This window comes from Mastigoproctus giganteus, chromosome 1, assembly GCF_048544385.1.
Source record: "Mastigoproctus giganteus isolate SK-2022 chromosome 1, ASM4854438v1, whole genome shotgun sequence".
Lineage (NCBI taxonomy): Eukaryota > Metazoa > Arthropoda > Arachnida > Uropygi > Thelyphonidae > Mastigoproctus > Mastigoproctus giganteus.
The window spans coordinates 265,348,281-265,367,996 of record NC_143575.1 but is presented as its reverse complement, the minus strand read 5'-3'; the positions used below and the strand labels follow the sequence as shown (position 1 = coordinate 265,367,996).

General features: G+C 39.5%; 3 protein-coding genes across 3 annotated transcripts; all 3 read left to right on the top strand.

Moving 5' to 3' along the window:
* Positions 1 to 7,460, top strand: LOC150091917 (acetylcholinesterase-like). Its single transcript, XM_090386150.1, has 4 exons — positions 1 to 118; positions 1,648 to 3,221; positions 6,223 to 6,401; positions 7,396 to 7,460. Exons 2-4 carry the CDS (start codon positions 1,708 to 1,710, stop codon positions 7,452 to 7,454), a joined length of 1,752 nt encoding a protein of 583 aa, XP_090242276.1. The 5' UTR covers positions 1 to 118; positions 1,648 to 1,707; the 3' UTR covers positions 7,455 to 7,460.
* Positions 7,461 to 15,070: 7,610 nt separating this feature from the next.
* Positions 15,071 to 15,478, top strand: LOC150091916 (cholinesterase-like). Its single transcript, XM_090370226.1, has one exon. It carries the CDS (start codon positions 15,071 to 15,073, stop codon positions 15,476 to 15,478), a length of 408 nt encoding a protein of 135 aa, XP_090226352.1.
* An 84-nt stretch (positions 15,479 to 15,562) lies between these two features.
* Positions 15,563 to 19,424, top strand: LOC150091915 (acetylcholinesterase-like). Its single transcript, XM_090370216.1, has 2 exons — positions 15,563 to 16,066; positions 19,407 to 19,424. Exons 1-2 carry the CDS (start codon positions 15,563 to 15,565, stop codon positions 19,422 to 19,424), a joined length of 522 nt encoding a protein of 173 aa, XP_090226342.1.
* The last annotated feature ends 292 nt before the right edge of the window (positions 19,425 to 19,716 follow it).

Sequence of the window (19,716 nt, the reverse complement as noted above, 5' to 3'; positions counted from 1 at the left end):
ACAGCGACACTAATCAAGATTATCACGTGATACATTTCTCCTAAACAGCCACCACGTACATTTGAGGATAATCGTGAACGCCTCGCACTTTGTAGTAAGCCTTCTGTGGTACAGTTGGGTAAGTACGCCCTCATCTTTCTTTATTTGATTTATTCCTCATTATAACATCAAGAAGAAGCCAAATTATAGATTTTGAGAGAGTAATATTAATGTATTATATACTCACTGGCCAAATAATTACGAATGTATGTTGTCATGCTATGACACAAACTTCTTAGTATCAGATAAATTCTTTGCGCTTTCTTTGGGGTTCTGAGTTGATGCTGCGAGAAAGGCAGCTCTTTTTCCGATTTTCAAAGAAGGATGTCATTTCAACCACGTTTTGCAGTAGCCACAATTGAGGAAACAAAGAAAATCACTAGTGTGTTGAAAGCACTATTTAGAAAAATATGCAGTGGGTGGAAGAAGAAATGAAAGTTTATCTTTAAAAAGGAAAAACTCCGGCTCAAAAATAGAAGGTCAAGTGTGGTAATAAAATTCAATTTAGGCTCGGAATCTGAACCTTGGTAGTCGTGTCCCTAAAGGAAAGTCACTGCATTTTGTTAAAAAAAATCGAAAGATCTGGCTTGAGTGGTGTTGCCTTTAACTGTCTTTCATAACCCCTTTTCTTATCATCCTTGTCCTTCCCCTTACTTCTACTTTTAACTATTTTTTTCATTACAGTCTAGGCCGCTTTCTATCACTCCTTACATTTCTACACTGCCCGACTTAATTTATTTTCTTTCTCTGTCTATTTTCCCAAAGCTCCCTTTCCCTTGTTTTTCGAGAGGTTCACCTTAATTCCACACCGCCCCTGTTTACTAGACAGTCTCCGGTCGGGACTTCAACCAATCTTCCCCTTTCTATTTAAATGTACGTTCCGTTTCATTCGCTAATATAATTTTTCCATGCTGTCCCTTCAGCGCGAGATCCAAACTTCTTTTTGAATATCTTTGCTTTCTTCCCAGGCCGTATGCCCCTTTGATGTCGACCGACTACCTCCACAGACACTCAATTTCCATCTCACACCTTACCTTCTAAAGAATACGAAACTTTCCATCCCAGACAGCCAGACGCCAGCCTTAATCTGAAACCGAACATTTGACATGCACCTACTTCCTAATTAGTCTGACTATGTAACCGATCAAAGGAACAGCCACGACTAATCCGGTCTCCTGAACTCCCTAAATATTAATCCCAAGTCGATTTGAGTGGTGAAGATCTACAGATTCATAGATCTTGCTCACACGTACGCAATGTTTGAATTTTAGAAGTTTCAGGTCTCTTTCGCTCTCTGTAGGCTTCTGTGAAGACAAACTGCCCTCCTCCTCCAGAGTCCAGACAGCTTTCCACAACTTTCCGGCTTGTTTGTTCCAGCGATCCCACGGATGAAGTCTTTAAAAATACTATCAGAAAACGTTGAGGAAGAATAATGATTATTTAATTCCTTGCAAATGACTGATGGACTATTTTAAGTAATGATAATAGAACATTAACCATAAATTAATACTAAGTAAAATGATTAATTAATGGGCTAATTATACAATTTTTAACTCTGCAAGTAATAAGCGTTGTTTATCTGCCAACTATTCTTTCTTCTTCTTACAGATATCGATTTTTTTGGGAGGAATCGTAATAACAACAGCAAAAGCAAGTAAATTTTTATCAATGGGATTCAGAAACATCATCTTCGTAATTGCAGCATTTGCAATCTCTTTTGGAGGCAATGCTGAAACACAAGCAGTATCAGAAGATCTTATTGTGAACACGCGATTAGGAACAATTAAAGGAAAAAATATTGGGACACCAAGTGGGAAATCTATTGATGCATTCCTTGGAATACCATATGCCAAACCTCCTGTAGGCAAATATCGCTTCCGCCCACCAGAGTCTGTTGAAGCGTGGACTGATACCTTGGATGCTACCGAGCTTCCAGATGCATGTATGCAATCAAACGTACGGTTTATGGATGAAATATTAAGTGAACAGTTAAAAGCCTTTTTATCACCTAAGAATTCCAAAGAGGACTGTCTAAAGTTAAACGTGTGGGTTCCACACCCTAGACCTCAGAAAGCTGCAGTTATGATCTCGATTTACGGTGGGGCTTTTATCGGTGGGTCGACTGATGTGTTTTTCAACGATCCAAAAGTGTTAGTTGCTGAGGAAGAGGTCATTGTAGTAGCAATGAATTACCGAGTCGCAAGTTTAGGATTTCTCTATTTTGGACGTCCTGATGCACCAGGGAACGTAGGGTTGCTTGACCAGACCTTGGCGATTCGTTGGGTCAAAGAGAATATTGCTGATTTTGGGGGTGATCCAGAAAATATAACCTTGTTCGGAGTAAGTGCGGGAGGTGCAAGTGTGAGTTATCACCTTCTGTCTCCTCTCAGTCGAAACTTGTTCAATCGAGCCATCATGCAGAGTGGAACTGCAACTTCTCCTTGGGCCATGCACGATAGGAGAAAGGCCATTATTCAAGGTCTAAAACTGGCGAAATCGGTGGGATGTCCTCATGATAAAAACAACCTCGATGATGTCATGGAGTGTCTAAGGAAGAAAGATGCACGGGATTTAATGAAACAGGATGGAAAACTACATGGAGCTTTGGATTTTTCATTCGTTCCTGTAACAGACGGAGTATTCATTGAGGAAGATCCTGAAATATTACTTAAAAACAAAAAGTTCAAAAACACGAGCATTCTCCTTGGAGCAACTTTAAACGAGGGATCTTCATTTCTAATTATGGACCTCCCCGATATTTTCAAAGTGAATGATGAACTTACTATCACGTATAAGGATTTTTTAAAATCTCTGAGGACATACTTTCCTTTCGATAACGAGCTGATCGAACAGTCCATTATCCAGGAATACAAAGATTGGATAGGATCGGACTACGTTAATGGTGTCGATAAATCTGTGGGTGATCGCCATTTTGTGTGTCCAACTGAGCAGTTTGCTCGAAATTTTGCCAATGCAGAAAATGATGTGTATCTTTATAGCTTCGAACACAATGCACCGCCAGTTATGGAAGGATTTCATTCAAAGTGGATGGGAGTTACTCATGGTTCAGATCAATCTTACGTGATGGGATTTTATTTGAATCCATCATTGAAAAGTGCCCCACTAGAAATATCCTTGTCCTCTCGCATTATGAAGTTATGGGCAAATTTTGCCAAAACAGGGTAAGTTTTCTGTTTTCAAACTGTTTATTACATTAGGCAATAGTCGTGTAATTTTATATACATGAAGATATAAGTAAAAATTAAATTGTAAAAGTTATTTTTGTTTCTGATTGTTATTATTAATAGTATTATTATTTTAAAATACATAAGGTATTGTAACTTTATACAGCGCATGGGTTGTGAAGATGAAAGTAGAAAATTGTTGACATTACACTTGAGTTTCTGTACATTGCAATTTTCAGGAAATACTTGAGAAGAGAAGTTGTTCCAGAAAACGGAAGTTGCGGGACACGTTCCGACTAGTTTGAAAGAAAGAGCGGCAATCCAATTCAGAAGAATAACACCGCCCATGGAAGCGTCTACATGAAGTCTACATGGAAAGTCTACATGAATGGTGTCGAGCATGGTGAATAGTTAGTTACTCAACTGACTATTCCACATGAACAGAACCGGAGTGGGCTCACCGCATCTTCCTGAAAGATTCCTCTCCTGATGGGATCGCTCTGGTTCTGATGTTCTCGACCATAATGGTGGTACTCTATTTCGATATGGTTATTTCTACGAAGTTTGTCACTGTCGGATTGATTTTGTTGGTCTTCAGCGTGTAAATTAGCCAGCTATGAGGCTTTGAATCGGAGGCCTTGCGGTAATCGATATAGGCAGTGTACAGATTGCAGTGCTTCTTGTAGTCTTGCTCTGTAACTGAGACATTACCGTTAAATGCTGCTTGCATCCTTTGCTCATTCGCTTGCATGCTTTCTGCTATTCGGCCGGCTGCGGTGGTATCACAATGGTATCGTCACCGTCCTCTCCACACTGGGTAGAAAAGGCCCAAGTTCGAATCCCGTCGATGACGCGAGGAACTTTATTGGGCTTTTTCATTCTCTGCCTGAGTTAGTTGGTTTCAGGCGAAGAAAGCAAGGTTATTTCTCCAGGGGCAAGTCGGGCTTTTCGACCAGCGAAACAAGCAAATCGAGCAGAGAACACACGCAATTTATAGAAATACACAATGTGCGGTATATCAATGTAATTATACGGGTGGTCTCAAGAAAAAAAAAACCTATTATAAGTTTTTTTTTTAATCTTTTTTTGGTGTTAGTCCATGATATTCTGGCTCTCCAAGTAGTCTGACATCTCCTTGGTTATGCAGCTTGTCAGGATCTTGTACACCGTTGGGAGACAAGTGATCGGTCTGTATTTCGCCAGATTCCTTCTATCTTGGTCTTTAACTTTCAAATATGTGAATCCCTGACAGAGAAACTCTGGGATTGTTACTGGGTGACGTCATTCGGGTGAACTTGTCTGCTAGGTGCTGGTGTGGGCAAGTTATCTGTTCGTGGGTTCTACAGTTGTTGAACCCAAGAATACTGTTGTAATTCCTCTTCACGAATCTCCCATTCTTTTTCTCTTATGTCTTTGGTTTACTTCCTTTAGGTCTTCTGTTATGTCTTTGGTTTACTTCCGTTCTAGTTCTGTCCAGGACTCTCAACTGTTATGTCTTACTTCAGTACTCCATACGTTGCCCAGAAATCGTGGATGTTCTTCTGCTTGTGTGGTACGTTTACATCTTTCACGTCCGATACTTCTGTAGAATGCTCTTCGGTTTTCGTAGAAGGCTCGGTAGTTTTTTTTCCTTTGGGAGCTTTTCTTTTCCTTTGTATCGGAGAAGTCTCTTGCTAAATGCGAGGAGTTTCTACTTCTGTGTCAAAGTATTTCCTATTCTCTGATTTTTGGTCTTCTGTTTGCTTTGAACGTTGGCTCTCTTGAGGATGCTCTTCAGTTTTACTATGAATTTCTTACTCCTATTAGCCTGTCGGTAATCGACTCTTGATTTCTCAATTCTTCTGCTGAAGTCTTCTTTCCCTAGCTGGTGTTCTTTTTTTTTTTTTTTTTTTTTTGTTGTTGTTTTCGAGGTAATGTGGTATAATTTGTGGTATAATTGCGGTGGTCTGTGACTCTCCACAGGTTCCTGTTTGGTCTTTGCTTCGGCAACACGTGGGTATTTCTGGGGTTATTTCCTCGAATTCTAAAATTCCCCCTCCTCTTCCACTCATTTTAGAAGAAGAAGAAGAAGAACTCTTTATTGCATACAAAACGCACATGCCGTACACAATACCCTTCACGGCTAAAAGCCAGGGGTTTCATTTCTTTAATACCACGATCTCGTCCTTTATCTTTTTCCACTTCAGCTACTCTGGGTTGCATTTCTCCTCGCTCTTCCTCCTCTGTTCCCGTGTTATCAACATTCTTTGTGTTGATCGTTCACATCCTGCTTGATTTTTTCCAAGATTCCAGAAAGTATCATGATCTTCTTGACAATGGTCCTTCTTCGGTGCGCTATTAGCTGTTTGGTTACCTGAATATTTGGAAATCATTCCAACTTCTTCTAAATTACCATATCGGTCTACACCTTGGTTATTTTATAGCATGCTCGCATGATGAACGTATTCATTTCGATGTTCCACTTCATGCGTCATTAGCAGAGTTGCACAAAATACACTTTCAGCTGGATGCTCTTGCCCTCCGTTGTGGTAGCCATATGGGAACAGCGCCACTCGCTCCCCTGCCTTCCTCAGCAGCCCGTCTCCGACCTTTTGAACCTACCCGTCTACCTGAGGCCTGAACGCGAGTGACTTTATCCTGCCCCACAATCGATGCAGTATGATTATTAGTTCTCTTCGACATCATCCATTTATGGAAGTGGACCTGTTTAGCTTACGTCCAGTGGTAGTGCTAGTTCTTGGGTGTTCTGTGCCTCAGTAGTCATTTGACCTTAGAGAGATATGTCCGCTAAAGCGACTTTCGCAATATTTTCTTCTTATAATTATTGTGATTTACTACTTTTATTATACCGGTTTCCCAGTGTGATGGAGGCGCGTTCGATTCCGCTAAAGCGAGAAGAGAACCCGAGTCTATCAGGCTGGTAATCCAGTGTCATTGCCACAGGGTCATCGTGCCCCTGTTTTATTTTTATTTTAATCTCACCTATTCTGTGTTCTAGCAATCCTAATTTGTCCCCAGATGGCTCTGAAGGCAATGAAAAATGGCCTCTGTACACAACGGAAAAAAAGGAGTATTTCATTTTCGATAAAGCAGAGTCGAGTTCGATAGGTCGTGGACTTCGTTCCAGGCAGTGTGCCTTCTGGCAATATTATGTGCCCTTTTTGTTACAATGGACAGGTTAGTATACTGTAAACGTGTTTATTTAGTGTTTAATCTTTGTTTTTGATGATTATTAGATCACGTTTTAATTGGAAAGGAAGTCTACTGAATTTTTGTCATCGTATTTCACAGGATTATAGTCGAAATTAATGTCACATGTTAAGCACTGAAGATAGTAGAGTTCAATGATTTTAAATATTTGGTAGATGTTACCCTTTTTTTCTTAAATTATAATTTTCAAATAGGAATTTAGTGGTGTTTATTATTATTATTTGGATATTTTACAACATACTTGAAGACATTTATTCAGTTTTATATCCATGTGAAGATTACAAAGTTAATTACTCTATTAATTTATTAATATTAATAAATTTTAACGATTTTAAATAGTTTTGTAATATTGTTAATGGTATTTACGAGATTCTATACAGAAGAATTAACACTGCTCTGCATTTTAAGAAAAATTCATTTCACAGAAAAGGGTGTTTCTGAATCATTTTCTAATAATGATTTCAAAAATAACTTCCGTTTCTTTTTCCATCACGCCTGGTTCCTTTAAGAAATCACTGAAGAAATTTTGATTTTTCATAAATTTTTATTAATTTTGGCAGAATTTGTGCGCGTAAATTATTAAAAAAAATCTTCTTTTTCGAGACTTTTGTATACGTGTTAAAAGTACCATAAAAAAGGCATAAAAATTCAACTAATCAGCCACTTCTCATTTTAAAAACTGATCTACAATGAGTCAAAGTTTCGTTTCTTTGATATTCTCTTGCAGATTCTTCTCCTTTATAGTCCCTCTTTAGCATCCAGCAATAGCCAGCCATCACGTTGACATTCCACTTGCCCTCATCTCCACATTTTTAATGTCTTGGTGAAACGTATCATTCTAAATTTAATTAACTCTTTTGTTTCTCTATTAACTCTATTCTAAAATTAAATCAATTTAACTCTATTTATTTTAATTTAATGGCAAAATTTTGTTAAAATGCTTATTTATTTATCATTTCAGATAAAGTGGATTCTTGTGAAAGGAAAGATTCGAGAAAAAGTGTCTGGACCAGTCCCTAAATAAATTTACTTAATTACATTTGATTTTTATACTCAACTGTAAAATAAAAAAAAATCGGAAGAAAGTTGTTCTCAATTAAACACATCCTCATTAAGCAATGAAGGTCGCTTTTCTATTAAAGTTAAAAGATAGCCATTAAATTATTGAAATGAAAAACTTGAACAACTTTAAAAAGATGTTAAAAAACACTAAGATAAGATGGACAGTATGTAGAGATATTAGATGCACATTACAAGGGAGAAGGATCCAACCGATTTGCTAAAGACCTACACTCAGGTGACACTTTATTAGGTACACTTGTGCTGTGCACACAAATGGTCTGTTCCACAACGTTGCAAGTCACATGACCACAGTTGTGGATATAAATGCAGCAAAACAACCTTTGCAGTATCATTTAAGCGTACAAACAGAAGGAAGAATGGGGAAAAGGAGTGACCTAACGGACCTTGAACGTGGCATGGTAGTAGGTGCATGATGTGCTGGACAAAGCATCTCTGAAACGGCAGTTCTCTTGAACTTTTTACGCACCACAGTTTCAAGGGTATATCGAGAATGATGCAATGAACAGAAAACATCCTCTCAACGGCACTCCTGTGGAAGAAAATCGTTTGTTGATGAGAGAGGTCAGAGGAGGATGGCTAGGGAATTGTGCAAGCAAACAGACGGGCCACAATGTCGCCCATCACGTCAGAATACAATCTTGGTGCGAAGAACAAAATATCGCAACGGACCACTAGTCGCACTTTGTCGCGAATGGGCTACAACAACCGACATCCACATTGTGTACCTTTGTTATCAATGAAGAACAAGAGAGCACGCTTCCTGTGGGCACAGCAACACCAGCACTGGACTATCGAAGATACGAAAACAATTGTTTGGTCTGACGAGTCGAAGTTCCTGGTGCATCATGTTGATGGAAGGCTCATAATTTGGCGAAAACAACATGAATCCATGGACCCGTCATGTCTGACGATTACTGTGCAAGGTAGTGGGGGAGTATTATGGTGTAGTATTTCTTGGCACACGTTGGGTCCATTGATACCCATAGATTCACGTCTGAATTCCACGTCGTACCTAAACATCGTTTGTGACTAAGTGCATCCGTTCATGGTGACAGTTTATCTCAGTCAGATCGTTACTTCCAGCAGGATAGTGCGCCGGTGCACAAAGCCAGAATCACTATTGAAGGGTTCCAGGAACATGATAATGTGTGTGTGTGTGTGTGTGTGTGTGTGTGTGTGTGTGTGTGTGTGTGTGTGTGTGTGTGTGTGTGACATGTGTTTTTGTAAAGGGCGGCACCTAGAACATCTGTTCAACTCCTCCTGGTATCTCTGTGAAGAACAGTATCACTACAAATGGGCCAGATATGTGTGTGATGTAGATTTGTGTGTATTATGTGTGTGTTCTGTTGTTGTGTCTGACCACTTGGCTAACCAGAAACATCAAACACCTGGAGAGATGATTCTGGGTACTCGTCCACACCACAGGAAGGTGGGCCAGTCCCAGTAATGCACGTATTGTCTCAAAAGAGACTCTGATCCACATGATGTTGCCAGCAGGTAGGTCAGAATCCTCTGGGGGCCCGTTCCAGAGGGGCAGACAAACAAAAAACAAAAAACAAAACAAAAAAAACACCCGTGGTGTAGGTAATGGGGAAAAAAAAATAAATAAAATAAATAAATAAATAAATAATAAATAATAAAAAAATAATAAATAAAATAATAATAATAATAATAATAATAAAAATAAATAAATAAAAATAAAATAAACAGAAAAATAACCACCTGTGGTGCAGGTTATGGGAGAAAAAAAATAAAATAATAATAAACAAAATAAATAAATAAATAAAATAATAATAAACAAAATAAATAAATAAATAAAATAATAATAATAATAAATGAATAGATAAATTAAAATAAATAAAAAATTTTAAAATAAAAAAATAATAAAGAAAAATAAAATAAATAAATAAAATAAAAATAAATAAATAAATAAAATAAATAAATAAAAAAAATAATAAATTTGGAGGGAAAAAGAAATATATATATAATAAATAAAAGTAAGTGTGGAGTGGCTGACTCCAACCAGAATGCAAGGAGGAGAAAATAAACATTGTCTAATCCACTTCAGGCCCAATGCCAGGGGTGTTGACCACTCTATATGATCTCCTCCTTCGAGCAAAGACTTCCGTAGCAAAGTTGTGAAGAGCAAATAAACGTTCAGGGGTTTGGAGTAACTGGTCTAATTGGTTTTCCGATATTGGGATGGTGGTCACTAAATCTTGTCTCAAGTCTTCGTACAGAATACAATCAAAAAGGAGGTGCCTCCAGTTTTCCTTGGCTCCACAGCAGCACAGGTCAGTCGTGCAGAGGCCTAGTTGGTGCAGTTTTTCATTGAGAGAGCCATGTCCAGTAATTAGGAAGGAAGTCTCCATGGTGAGGGAAAGCCAGGATTGGACCAAATTAGAGGATGTAAAGGTTACATCAGGAAGGAATCTTCTAGTAACCATTTCAACCTGGGATGTATACCAGCGGGTCTGCCAGATGTTCAGTAACTTGTTGTAGCATCTGGCTTTCTTAGCTTTTGGGTCGGTGTCAAGATCAAGCTCGATGTCAAGGAACTTAGTGGGGATGTTGTTTTTAATTCTAAATACTAGTCCTCTGTAAGCGTCATACAAATCCAGAGGAAGACTTCCAGCTATGACCTGGATGGCTGCTCTAGAAACTGTTCTGTAAACTCTAAGGGTAGCCAGTAGCATTGTACGCTGGATGGAACTAGATCTGTCTCGCATCTTGACCAAGCCAACTCGGTGAAACCAGGCACCGGCTGCATATGTGACGATTGGCAGGAAGACTGCTTTATAGTAGAGACGAGGCGTCCTCTTGGAAAGGCCCCAGTCGTTCCTGAAGATACGAATAATGGAGCTAGAGAGCTTCTTGACTTTTGATCTGAGATGGGGTGAGGTGTGGCAGGAAGTTCAGTTTGCGGTCGATTACCACTCCAAGAATGGCAGCTTCAGTAACTACGGGTAGCCGGAGTCCAGAGATTTTAACTTGTGGTGGACGCCTCCGGTCTAGCTTGTGCTTAAAGAGCATCATTTTGGTTTTACTTGGGTTAATGTGGAGTTTGTTCAATGCTGCCCAGGAGGAGAGATCAGAGAGGACCAGATTGGCGTTATGTTCAATGACACTCCAAGATTTTCCAGACACAATGGTCGTAAGGTCATCGGCAAAGACAACAACTTTGGTGTTCTCAAATGAACGGGAGAGCCAATTCTGTAGAACCATATTCCACACCACAGGCCCCAAAACCGACCCCTGGGGGCATCCTCGAGGGACAGGCCTGAGGACATGTTGATACTTAGATTTTAGGATAACAATTCTTTCGGAGAAGTAGCTATGGAAAAGTTTATATAATTGATGGGAACAGGAGGCAGACTAGAGGCCCTCCTAAGCGCTGTGCCACCAGAACAGTGTTGAACGCTCCCTCAAAATCGACAAAGATTGCCAATTCAAACTTGGTCTCGGAGTTTTCTTTATGTAACACCAGGTCAAAAAAGGGCCTCTTCAGAGGAGCGTCCTGGTGTGAAACCATATTGATGTGGAGAGATTAGATTTTTCGCCTGGAAAACGGCCGACACTCTTAGGACCATAAGACGCTCGAGAATTTTCTCGAGATTTGCCAAGAGTGCATGGGACGGAAGGAGCAAGGATCTGAAGGTAGCTTGTGTGGTGTTTTTATCAGGCGCAGAAGAGCAGTCTTCCAGGCCTTGGGAAAGAAACCTCCCTGGAGGCATTTATTGTACAACAGGAGGAGGTACAATAAATGCCTCCAGGGAGGTTTCTTTCCCAAGGAACATGATAATGAGTTTTGTTTGCTGCAGTGGCTCGCTCAGTCCGCGGATCTCAATCCTATTGAACATTTTTGGGATGAGCTGGAAAGGGCTGTTCGCTGCTGCAGGCCTACACCACCGTCGAATCTCAAGGAACTGCGTGACACACTCATGTCTGCATGGTACTCCATTCCTGCAGAACGTTTTCAGCATCTTGTTCAATCCATGCCTAGACAAATTCCAGCTGTTTTGAAGGATAAAGGAGGCTCAACACACTATTAAAATCTCCCGGAAAACCTGATTTTTCATCCACCAAACAGAAAATCGACCTCAGAACACACGCAATTTACAGACAGTATACACGGATTAATTTGGCCTTATTCGTTGATGCTCGTAAAACCCTGGAACAACAACCTATACAAAGGTTCTACGTATATTAAGGAACAGCAACTTTCAAAATCTCCAGCTAAATGAAAAATAATATAACGAACGTGACCAGGACTATAAAGCGATGTATAGAATTTGGGTATATCGCGATTCACAAGCATTTAACTAACTTCTGATTGGTCGGCAGCTAATCATTTATTCTTTAATATTGCAAAATGTAAGACCATGATGTTTGTATATGATAACAGTAGTAACGTGTTTATTACTCAGCAAATACAAGTAATTTTAGTTTCCGTGAGAAACCATGGTTCCCTCTCCTGAGACCGACTAACTCAGCCACGTTGTGAAAAAGACTCATAAAAATTCTTCGCGTCATCGTCGGGACTCGAACTCAGGTCCTTTCATCTGCGCATGGATAAGACGGCAATTCTACCAACCGTGCAATCCACGAAGGCTTCATTCGATGTAAAATATGCTTCAGAAAGAGTGGTAATCAAAGTCCAATTGTAGATGACTACGATTCTTTAGGGAGATGAACGAAGTTATATCTACCTCCTTCTAGAACCGTACATGTTTTGTGATATGCTCTTTTAGAGAGACGGTTTATTACCAAAAAATCCTGCCTTTAGCTCTGTGAATGAAATGTGAGTATACAGTTTTTCTTCTGATTTCAGAACGTTGATAATCTGTTGTTGTTTTATGGAGCATTGGTATCTAAGGCCATAATGCGCCAAGTCAAAGTTGATTAGTTTTCATGGGCAACCACACACTCTACTGAAAAGCTAATGGTCCCTAATTTTGGGATATTCATGGTTGGATGAACTCTACTTTCGATCAAACATAAAGAAGTAAATTAAAACGATTAGAAATAAACTGTGTAAGAAACGTAGTATTCTTTCCAGATATCTTTATTATTTACCCAGATTGAGTTAGTATTCGAAGTGGATATCTCCAATGATCGGTTCTGGGATTGCTGCTTTTTTTTTATTTTCTTAAATGATATTAACGAAGATTATAGGGATGATATTGGGATGGGGAAGGTGGGCGGTCAATGGCCAGCGCTCCTTAAGAACGACTTTAATTGGCTTCAGAGATGATCAGGGAAGTGGAGGTTATATTTTATTGATGCCAAATAGAAGATTTTACACTTTCATTTTGCAGCATTAAATATATTAAATGAGAATCCCATTACGGGAATTCAGGTGCATTTAAATTTCAAGTGGACCATAGGAACAATAGCCACTTATAACTGCTCTAAGTTTTCAATATATAGTTCGTATTTCTTTTGATAAGAACTTGCAATCGTGAGATTGAACGCCATTATCTGTTTAGATAGTGTTCAATGGCAAAGAGGCAGCGTCAATTATCAGGGTTCAAAGACATTGAGCTGTCAAAGGATCTGATAAGGGATGCGTAGCATTGTATAATTTCAAGGGCCACAAAAAACGGATGTGTCGACACAAAAAACGGATGTGATGCCATGCTGGATGTTCCTGTTTTGTAATTACGTGAAGTGTTTCTCCTTAACAGTTACTTCACGTATATGCGAAGATAATTTCAATCAGCAACTTCAACGTTGCTTTATTTAGCAGTTCACCTTCTGGAGACAACTAAGGTAGGTAGATTCTGATTTTCTTTTTCTACAAGATTTTTTCAAATATTTATTGAATTCGCTGTAGTAGCAGTAGGGTTTAGGAGCATCGAGGAGGAAGGTCATATTGCTCCAGGTATACTGTCTGAAAATTGCTGTTTGCTCGACGAAAAACTCGAGTTTTCGGGAGAAAAATCCATGCCACTTTCTTGTGAGATCGTCAAACTACGTTCCAGTAAAGGCCCATAAAATTCCTCACTTCATCGATGAGACTGGAACTCAGGTCTTTTCCACGCGATGTTGGGGAGGATGGCGATTCTACCAACTGTGCTACGCACGAAGGCATTTCTTGAATAAACACGATGCATTGATAGTAGTCCACGATACTGCGAAATAGAATTCAGCGCTGTTTTGTAGAATTAAAGAATTCACTTTTTAATTTTGTCCATCGCATTGAGTACACAAAACGTTCTTCTTAGTTCATCGATCTCATTCAAAAGGTTGCAGCTGGTCATCGAAAAGAACACCAATGAAAGACATAAACCAGAAAGCGTAGATTATATAACATATATTCATAAAATTAAAATAACAATTGTTCATCTGATTGTATGGTTTGTACTGAGGGAACTATGCAACAGGACACATGATTTTATTGAATGGACACATGATTTATAGCGTGAGACATTTTTCGACAGATTGCAGAAGGCAGTTTCATTGTAACAGGCAATGGTCTTTCGCTCCATTTATTAAAATATTATAGCATTTATTAATGCAGCGTTCGTAATATATTCTTCTGGAAGTTGAATTTATTTTGGAACATTATCCTGTATCGAAATAACTTTTGCAGTGCCTTCAAAAGATATTCGTTAATAGGTTTCCTAAGAACGGAATCAAATAAGACCTAAGTAATAAACTATTCCATGTGTTCTGAGGTCAATTTTCTGTTGGGCGAAAAACCCAAGTTTCCAGGAGTAAAAAACCCTCGTCTGAGTAAAATTGTGAAAAAGATCCATAAAAATTCCTCCCGTCTTTGATGGGACTGGAATTCAGGAGATAATGTTATAATGAAAAGATAATACAAATAATTTAAACATTACAGAGGCTGCTGTACTGCTGTACAAAGATCAGTCCAAATCCAAAATTGGCTGAACAAAGTCCATCTCTGTATTGCAAAGATTAACTTTGTTCTAAGTTCTGACATAAAGCAAATTAAAGGTTTTTTTCAAATAATGCTACTTCCCGTACTTCTTTGGATTTAATTTTGAAAACAGAATTGAATAATCTTATTTTGAACTTATCATGTCAAATATACAGAAGTGCCCACAGGTTAGGAAAATTATATCCGGGAATGAATATCCCGGAATTTCAAGACTTTAAAAAATGCGTTTTCTTTCCTTCTGATATGTTTAAGTAACTCTTTTTTTATTGTCTTAACTTTGCAGTTAATAACTGTTATAAATCTGTTCATCATTCCTTTTCTTCTTACAGATATAAATTTTTTGATAGACATCGCCACCACAACAGCAAAGGCAAATAAATTTTTACCGATGGCATTCAGAAATTGCATCATTAAAATTCTAGTGTTTTCGATCTCATTTGGAGACTATGCTAAAACACAAGCAGGATCAGACCTTACTGTGAACACGAGAAAAAGACAATTAAAGGTAAAAATATTCCAACATTAGATGGAAAATCTGTGGACGCTTTCCTTGGAATTCCATATGCCAAACCATCTGTAAGGCAAATATCGCTTTCGACCACCAGAGCCTATTGAAGTCTGGACTGATATCTTGGACGCTACCGCGATGCCAGATGTGTGCATGCAATCAAAAAATTTGCGTTGTTTGGACAATGAAAACATTAATGAGCATTTGAAGGACATGATGGCATCTAAGAATCCTAAAGAGGACTGTTGGAAGTTAAATGTGTGGGTTCTAAATCCCAGATCTCAGTACGCTGCAGTTATGATCTCGATTCACGGGGGTGCTTTTGTTATGGGGTCAACCGATCAGTTCTTATACGATCCTAAACTGTTAGTTTCTGAGGAAAAGGTTATTGTAGTGTCAATGAATTACCGAGTCGCAGTTTTAGGATTGCTCTGTTTAGGACGTCCTGATGCACCAGGGAATCTAGGATTGCTTGACCAAACTTTGGCGATTCGTTGGGTGAAGGAGAACATTGCTGATTTTGGAGGCGATCCAGAAAATATATAATATTGTTTGGAGAGAGAGTGAGGGGGTGCAGGTGTGAGTTATCATTTTTTGTCTCTTTTCAGTAGTAACTTGTTCAACCGAGCAATGATGCATAGTGGAACTGCAACTTCTCTTTGGGCTATGCACGATAGGAGAAAGGCCATTAAACAAGGTTTACAACTACCGAAAATCGTTAACTGTCCCCACTATCAGGGTAACCTTGACGATGTCATGGTGTGCCTTCCCGAGAAAGATGTAAAGTATTTAATGAAACAAGAGGGCAAATTACACGAGGTATTCGATTTTTCATTTGTTCCTGTAATAGATGGAGTATTCATCGAGGAAGATCCAGAAGTATTAATGAGAAACAAACAGTTCAAAAACAAGTGTATTCTTCATCTTGGCGCTACTGCCAATGAGCGATTTGAATTTCTCATTGGTTACCTCCCTGATATTTTCAAACTTGACGACCACATTACTACAAATGAAGAATTCCGAATATCACTGAGGAAATTCTCTCATTGCAATAACGAGTTGATTGAAAAATCCATCATCCATGAGTACACAGATTGGGTAGGATCGGGCTACGTTGGTGGTGTCGAGAAATCTGTAAGTGATTGCCAATTCGAATTCCCACCTGAACAGTTTTCCTGTAATAAAATTTTGCCAGAGGGGAAAATGGTGTTTAACTTTACAGCTTCGAATACCACGGAGCTTTGTTTTTTTTTTTTTTATTATTAAAATCCGTTTATTAAAAAAAATAGCAAGTGTTTGCTTTCACCCCTTATACACAGCCGACCGGCTAGAAGGGTGTACAAAATGCAAGAATTGCAATTATATACAATATAAGAAGGGTGTACAAAAAGCAAAAATTACAATTATTTACAGTATTTACAATATAAGAAGAGTGCACAAAAATGCACGAATACAATTATTTACAATATTTACACAAGTGCGTATATTTATAATATTGTTTACAAGTTCACTCATTGTCAAGATTATAGTTGAAGTAAGCAGTGCGCTTCTGAGATGCTCTTCACTCTGTACTGCTTGCTTTCGGAGTATTTCACAGTGTCTATTGCCAATGAGTTGAAAAGGTTCACTGCGTTGTTTGGGAAGAAGTTCTTCAGACAGCACAGGTTGGATAGTTTAGAATGCAAAGGTAAGTAGGGACTGTCATTACTGCGTCCAGCACGTGGAGTAGAGATAAGTCCTCGAAGACTGGGGGCATCAATCACACCGGTAAGCATCTGAGAAAGAAGAAGAATATTCCTGGATGCAATGTGAACTCTCCAGGGAGTGATATTTAAGTTGGTGTATAAAACAGCCCCGGAGATGGTGAAAGCATTGCCCGTGACCCTGTTCATCCATCGCATTACCCAGTACTCGACTGCGAGGAATCTATTTATGTACGACGTCGGGGCAGAAGACCAGATTGGTGATGCATACAGTGCGATAGGTTGTAGGCACCGCTGAACGTATCCTCCGACTACATCTACGTTCAATAACCCCGTCAGCTCTTGTCGAATTGCCCACATCGCCGAGAAAGTCTTAGTTTTCATGGTCGAGAAGTGGGTCTGAAAAGTGAGGCCCTCGTCCCAAGTCAAGCCGAGGTCGATGTGAGACTTCACTTTCCTTATCTGCACTCCGTTGTGATAGGCTCTGATGTCATTTTTTATTCTCTTTTTTGTAAAGGTAAGTTGAGCTGACTTTGATTCATTTATTTCCAGACCTATTTGCAGTAGATATGCTACAAGGCTGTCGATCAGGACGGAGACTCGCTGATTGGTCAGGTGAGTTTGTTCAGCTTCTTTAGACGTTATGTATAATTTGAGGTCGTCTGCATACGATGAGAAATCAGTATACCTTGCGAGGAAGGGTTCAAGGGCAGCGGCGAACAGTACACAAGATAGGACACCTCCCTGTGGTACTCCTCTCGTTATACTGCACTCCTGTTGGAAGGATTTATAGCTGATGATGAGTTGTCTTGGTGTAAGGATGCGGTTGATGGTTTTTAGCAGGCTTCCAGTAATGCCAAAGTACTTTTCCAGAATGTTGATGAGAGCGGGAATTGAGAGCTTATCATAAGCAGATGAAATATCCAGGAAGATGACGTCTAGCTGAGATTTACTGTTGAGAGCAGTTTGAATTTTAAATAGGGTATCCAGTAGGTTTGTATATGTAGATCTTTTGGGGATCACGGTGTGCAGATGTTTCGGTCTATGAGAGAAGCATTGGGCGATCAGTGCTGATAAGATAGCTTTCTCAAACACTTTTAATAGAGAGCAACCCACTGAGATCGGTCTCAAGTCCTTAGGTTCCTTTGGGTTTCTTCTTTTGGGTATGGGTTGTACCCTGTAGTGATTCCACATTGTCGGGATTGATCCGGACTTCAATATGCGGTTAAAAATTACAAGAAGGGGCTCCACAATGAAGGCACTACACACTTTAACCATGAAGAGAGGGAAGCCGTCAGGACCAATTGTAGATTTATTAGGAAGTCTATTGATCGTATTTATAAGTTGTTGTTTTGTTAGCGTTATAGTTGAAAGGGGCTGTCTGGAGTGCATGATGAAATCACTTAGGTTTGGGGTTTTTGGGTCTAATGGTAACTCGTGGAAAGTCGAAGATACCCATTCCTGAAATACCTTCTCATCGATATGGAAATCTTTGTTGCATTTGGATGTAATACGTTTCGAGCGGTTTATTCTGTTGAGTGCCAGCTGCCGGATTGCATTTCGTTTACATTTGAGGAAGGTTGCCCGCTCTTTCTTGTACATCTGGTAGTCAGCTGAGTTATGGTACTTTTTCCATATTCTGAATGCTTTTTGTTTCCTCTTGAATGCTATTTGGACTTCGGCATTGAACCATGTATTGGATCTATCAGAGAGTTTTAATTGTTTGGAAGCTCCTTGGGAGGCAATTTCAAGCAGCTGGTTAGCCAGGTTAGATGTAGCAGTATCTATTGATTCCTGCTGTAGATCCTTCCAGTTTATTTCTATGAGACGCGCAAGGATGATCTCTGGGTTTAAATATTTGATGGAGAATACTGTTTTGGTAATCTTCTGGTTCCTGAGAGTTTCATCAGTGTTTGAGTTTACAGTGACGTTAAACTCAAACGTGATGGGAGAGTGATCGGAGGGGAAGCTGTGGTGTTCAGTGGTCAGACCTAGGTGTGGAAGATTGTGGAATAATAGATCCAGCATCTAGTTTCCCCTGGTAGGAGGTGTGGTTTGGTGAAATAAGCCAAACGTGCCAATGGCTGATATGAGATCCTCAGTGGCCTCATCATGTCTAGGCGTAGGCATGTTGAAATCGCCTATAATGAAGGTAGGGATGTTGGGGACTAAGTTGGCTGCTATCCATGCTATCAGTTCATTTCGTGAATCTTCTGTGTGGTCAGGGGGTAGATATACAAGACAAATTTGTAGTTGTATGGTATCCTTTCTTAATGTGGCACATAGGGCTTCGAATTTATCTGATTTGGTCACCTGAAATCTGGACTGCTTGAAACTGGATGAGTACAGTAACGCAACCCCTCCACCGCGTCTGCTATCCCTGGAATTATGGAGGCTGAGGTAATCAAGAGGCTGACCTATGACATCCAGTTGCCTTCCGTGAGATAACCAGGTTTCTGTCAAGCAGATGAACTGATATTCAGCTAGTAACATGATGGTTTGTATGGGGTGTAGTTTATTGCTGATACTGCGTACATTTTGGTAGAAGCATTTAAGGGGAGTTATTGAGACAGGTTGGCATGAGGCTGACATTGGTTGCTATCTCTGTATTATTGTCGATCTTGTGCGGTAGGATGCGGAAGATGTCCGTTCTTTGTACATTTTTACTAGAGTTCCTGGCGGCCAGGTGCTGGTATCTAGCACTTTTAGTTCATCCTGTTTTTCACAAGTAATTGTGAATGAAGAATAGGAGGGATATCTTGTTTTCACAGGTCTCACAGCCACCTTGATTCCTATTTGTTCCTCAAAGAATTTAGATATATTTGCATCGGTTGTGGACGGTCCAAGTCTCGAAATGAAGATTTAATAACCCCTGGCATGGTGCCGTGAAGGGTATTGTATGGTCGTGGTACCTGCGTGTACAGGTGAACTGTACAATAAAGATCTTATTTATTTTGTTTGGACGGATGTTATATTGTACATTTTCTCCAATACGTTGGATTGGTTGACTGGTGTGGTTTTGTTGGGGTATGCTGGTGATGTTTCTTGAGTGGGACCGGTCCCCTGGGCTACCAATCTATT

Coding starts and splice junctions, on each gene's coding strand:
- LOC150091917 (XM_090386150.1), top strand. CDS start 1,708: ATGGGATTCAGAAACATCATCTTCGTAATTGCAGCATTTGCAATCTCT. Junction 3,222..6,222: donor GCAAATTTTGCCAAAACAGG/GTAAGTTTTCTG, acceptor TCTGTGTTCTAG/CAATCCTAATTTGTCCCCAG. Junction 6,402..7,395: donor CTTTTTGTTACAATGGACAG/GTTAGTATACTG, acceptor TTATCATTTCAG/ATAAAGTGGATTCTTGTGAA.
- LOC150091916 (XM_090370226.1), top strand. CDS start 15,071: ATGCCAGATGTGTGCATGCAATCAAAAAATTTGCGTTGTTTGGACAAT.
- LOC150091915 (XM_090370216.1), top strand. CDS start 15,563: ATGATGCATAGTGGAACTGCAACTTCTCTTTGGGCTATGCACGATAGG.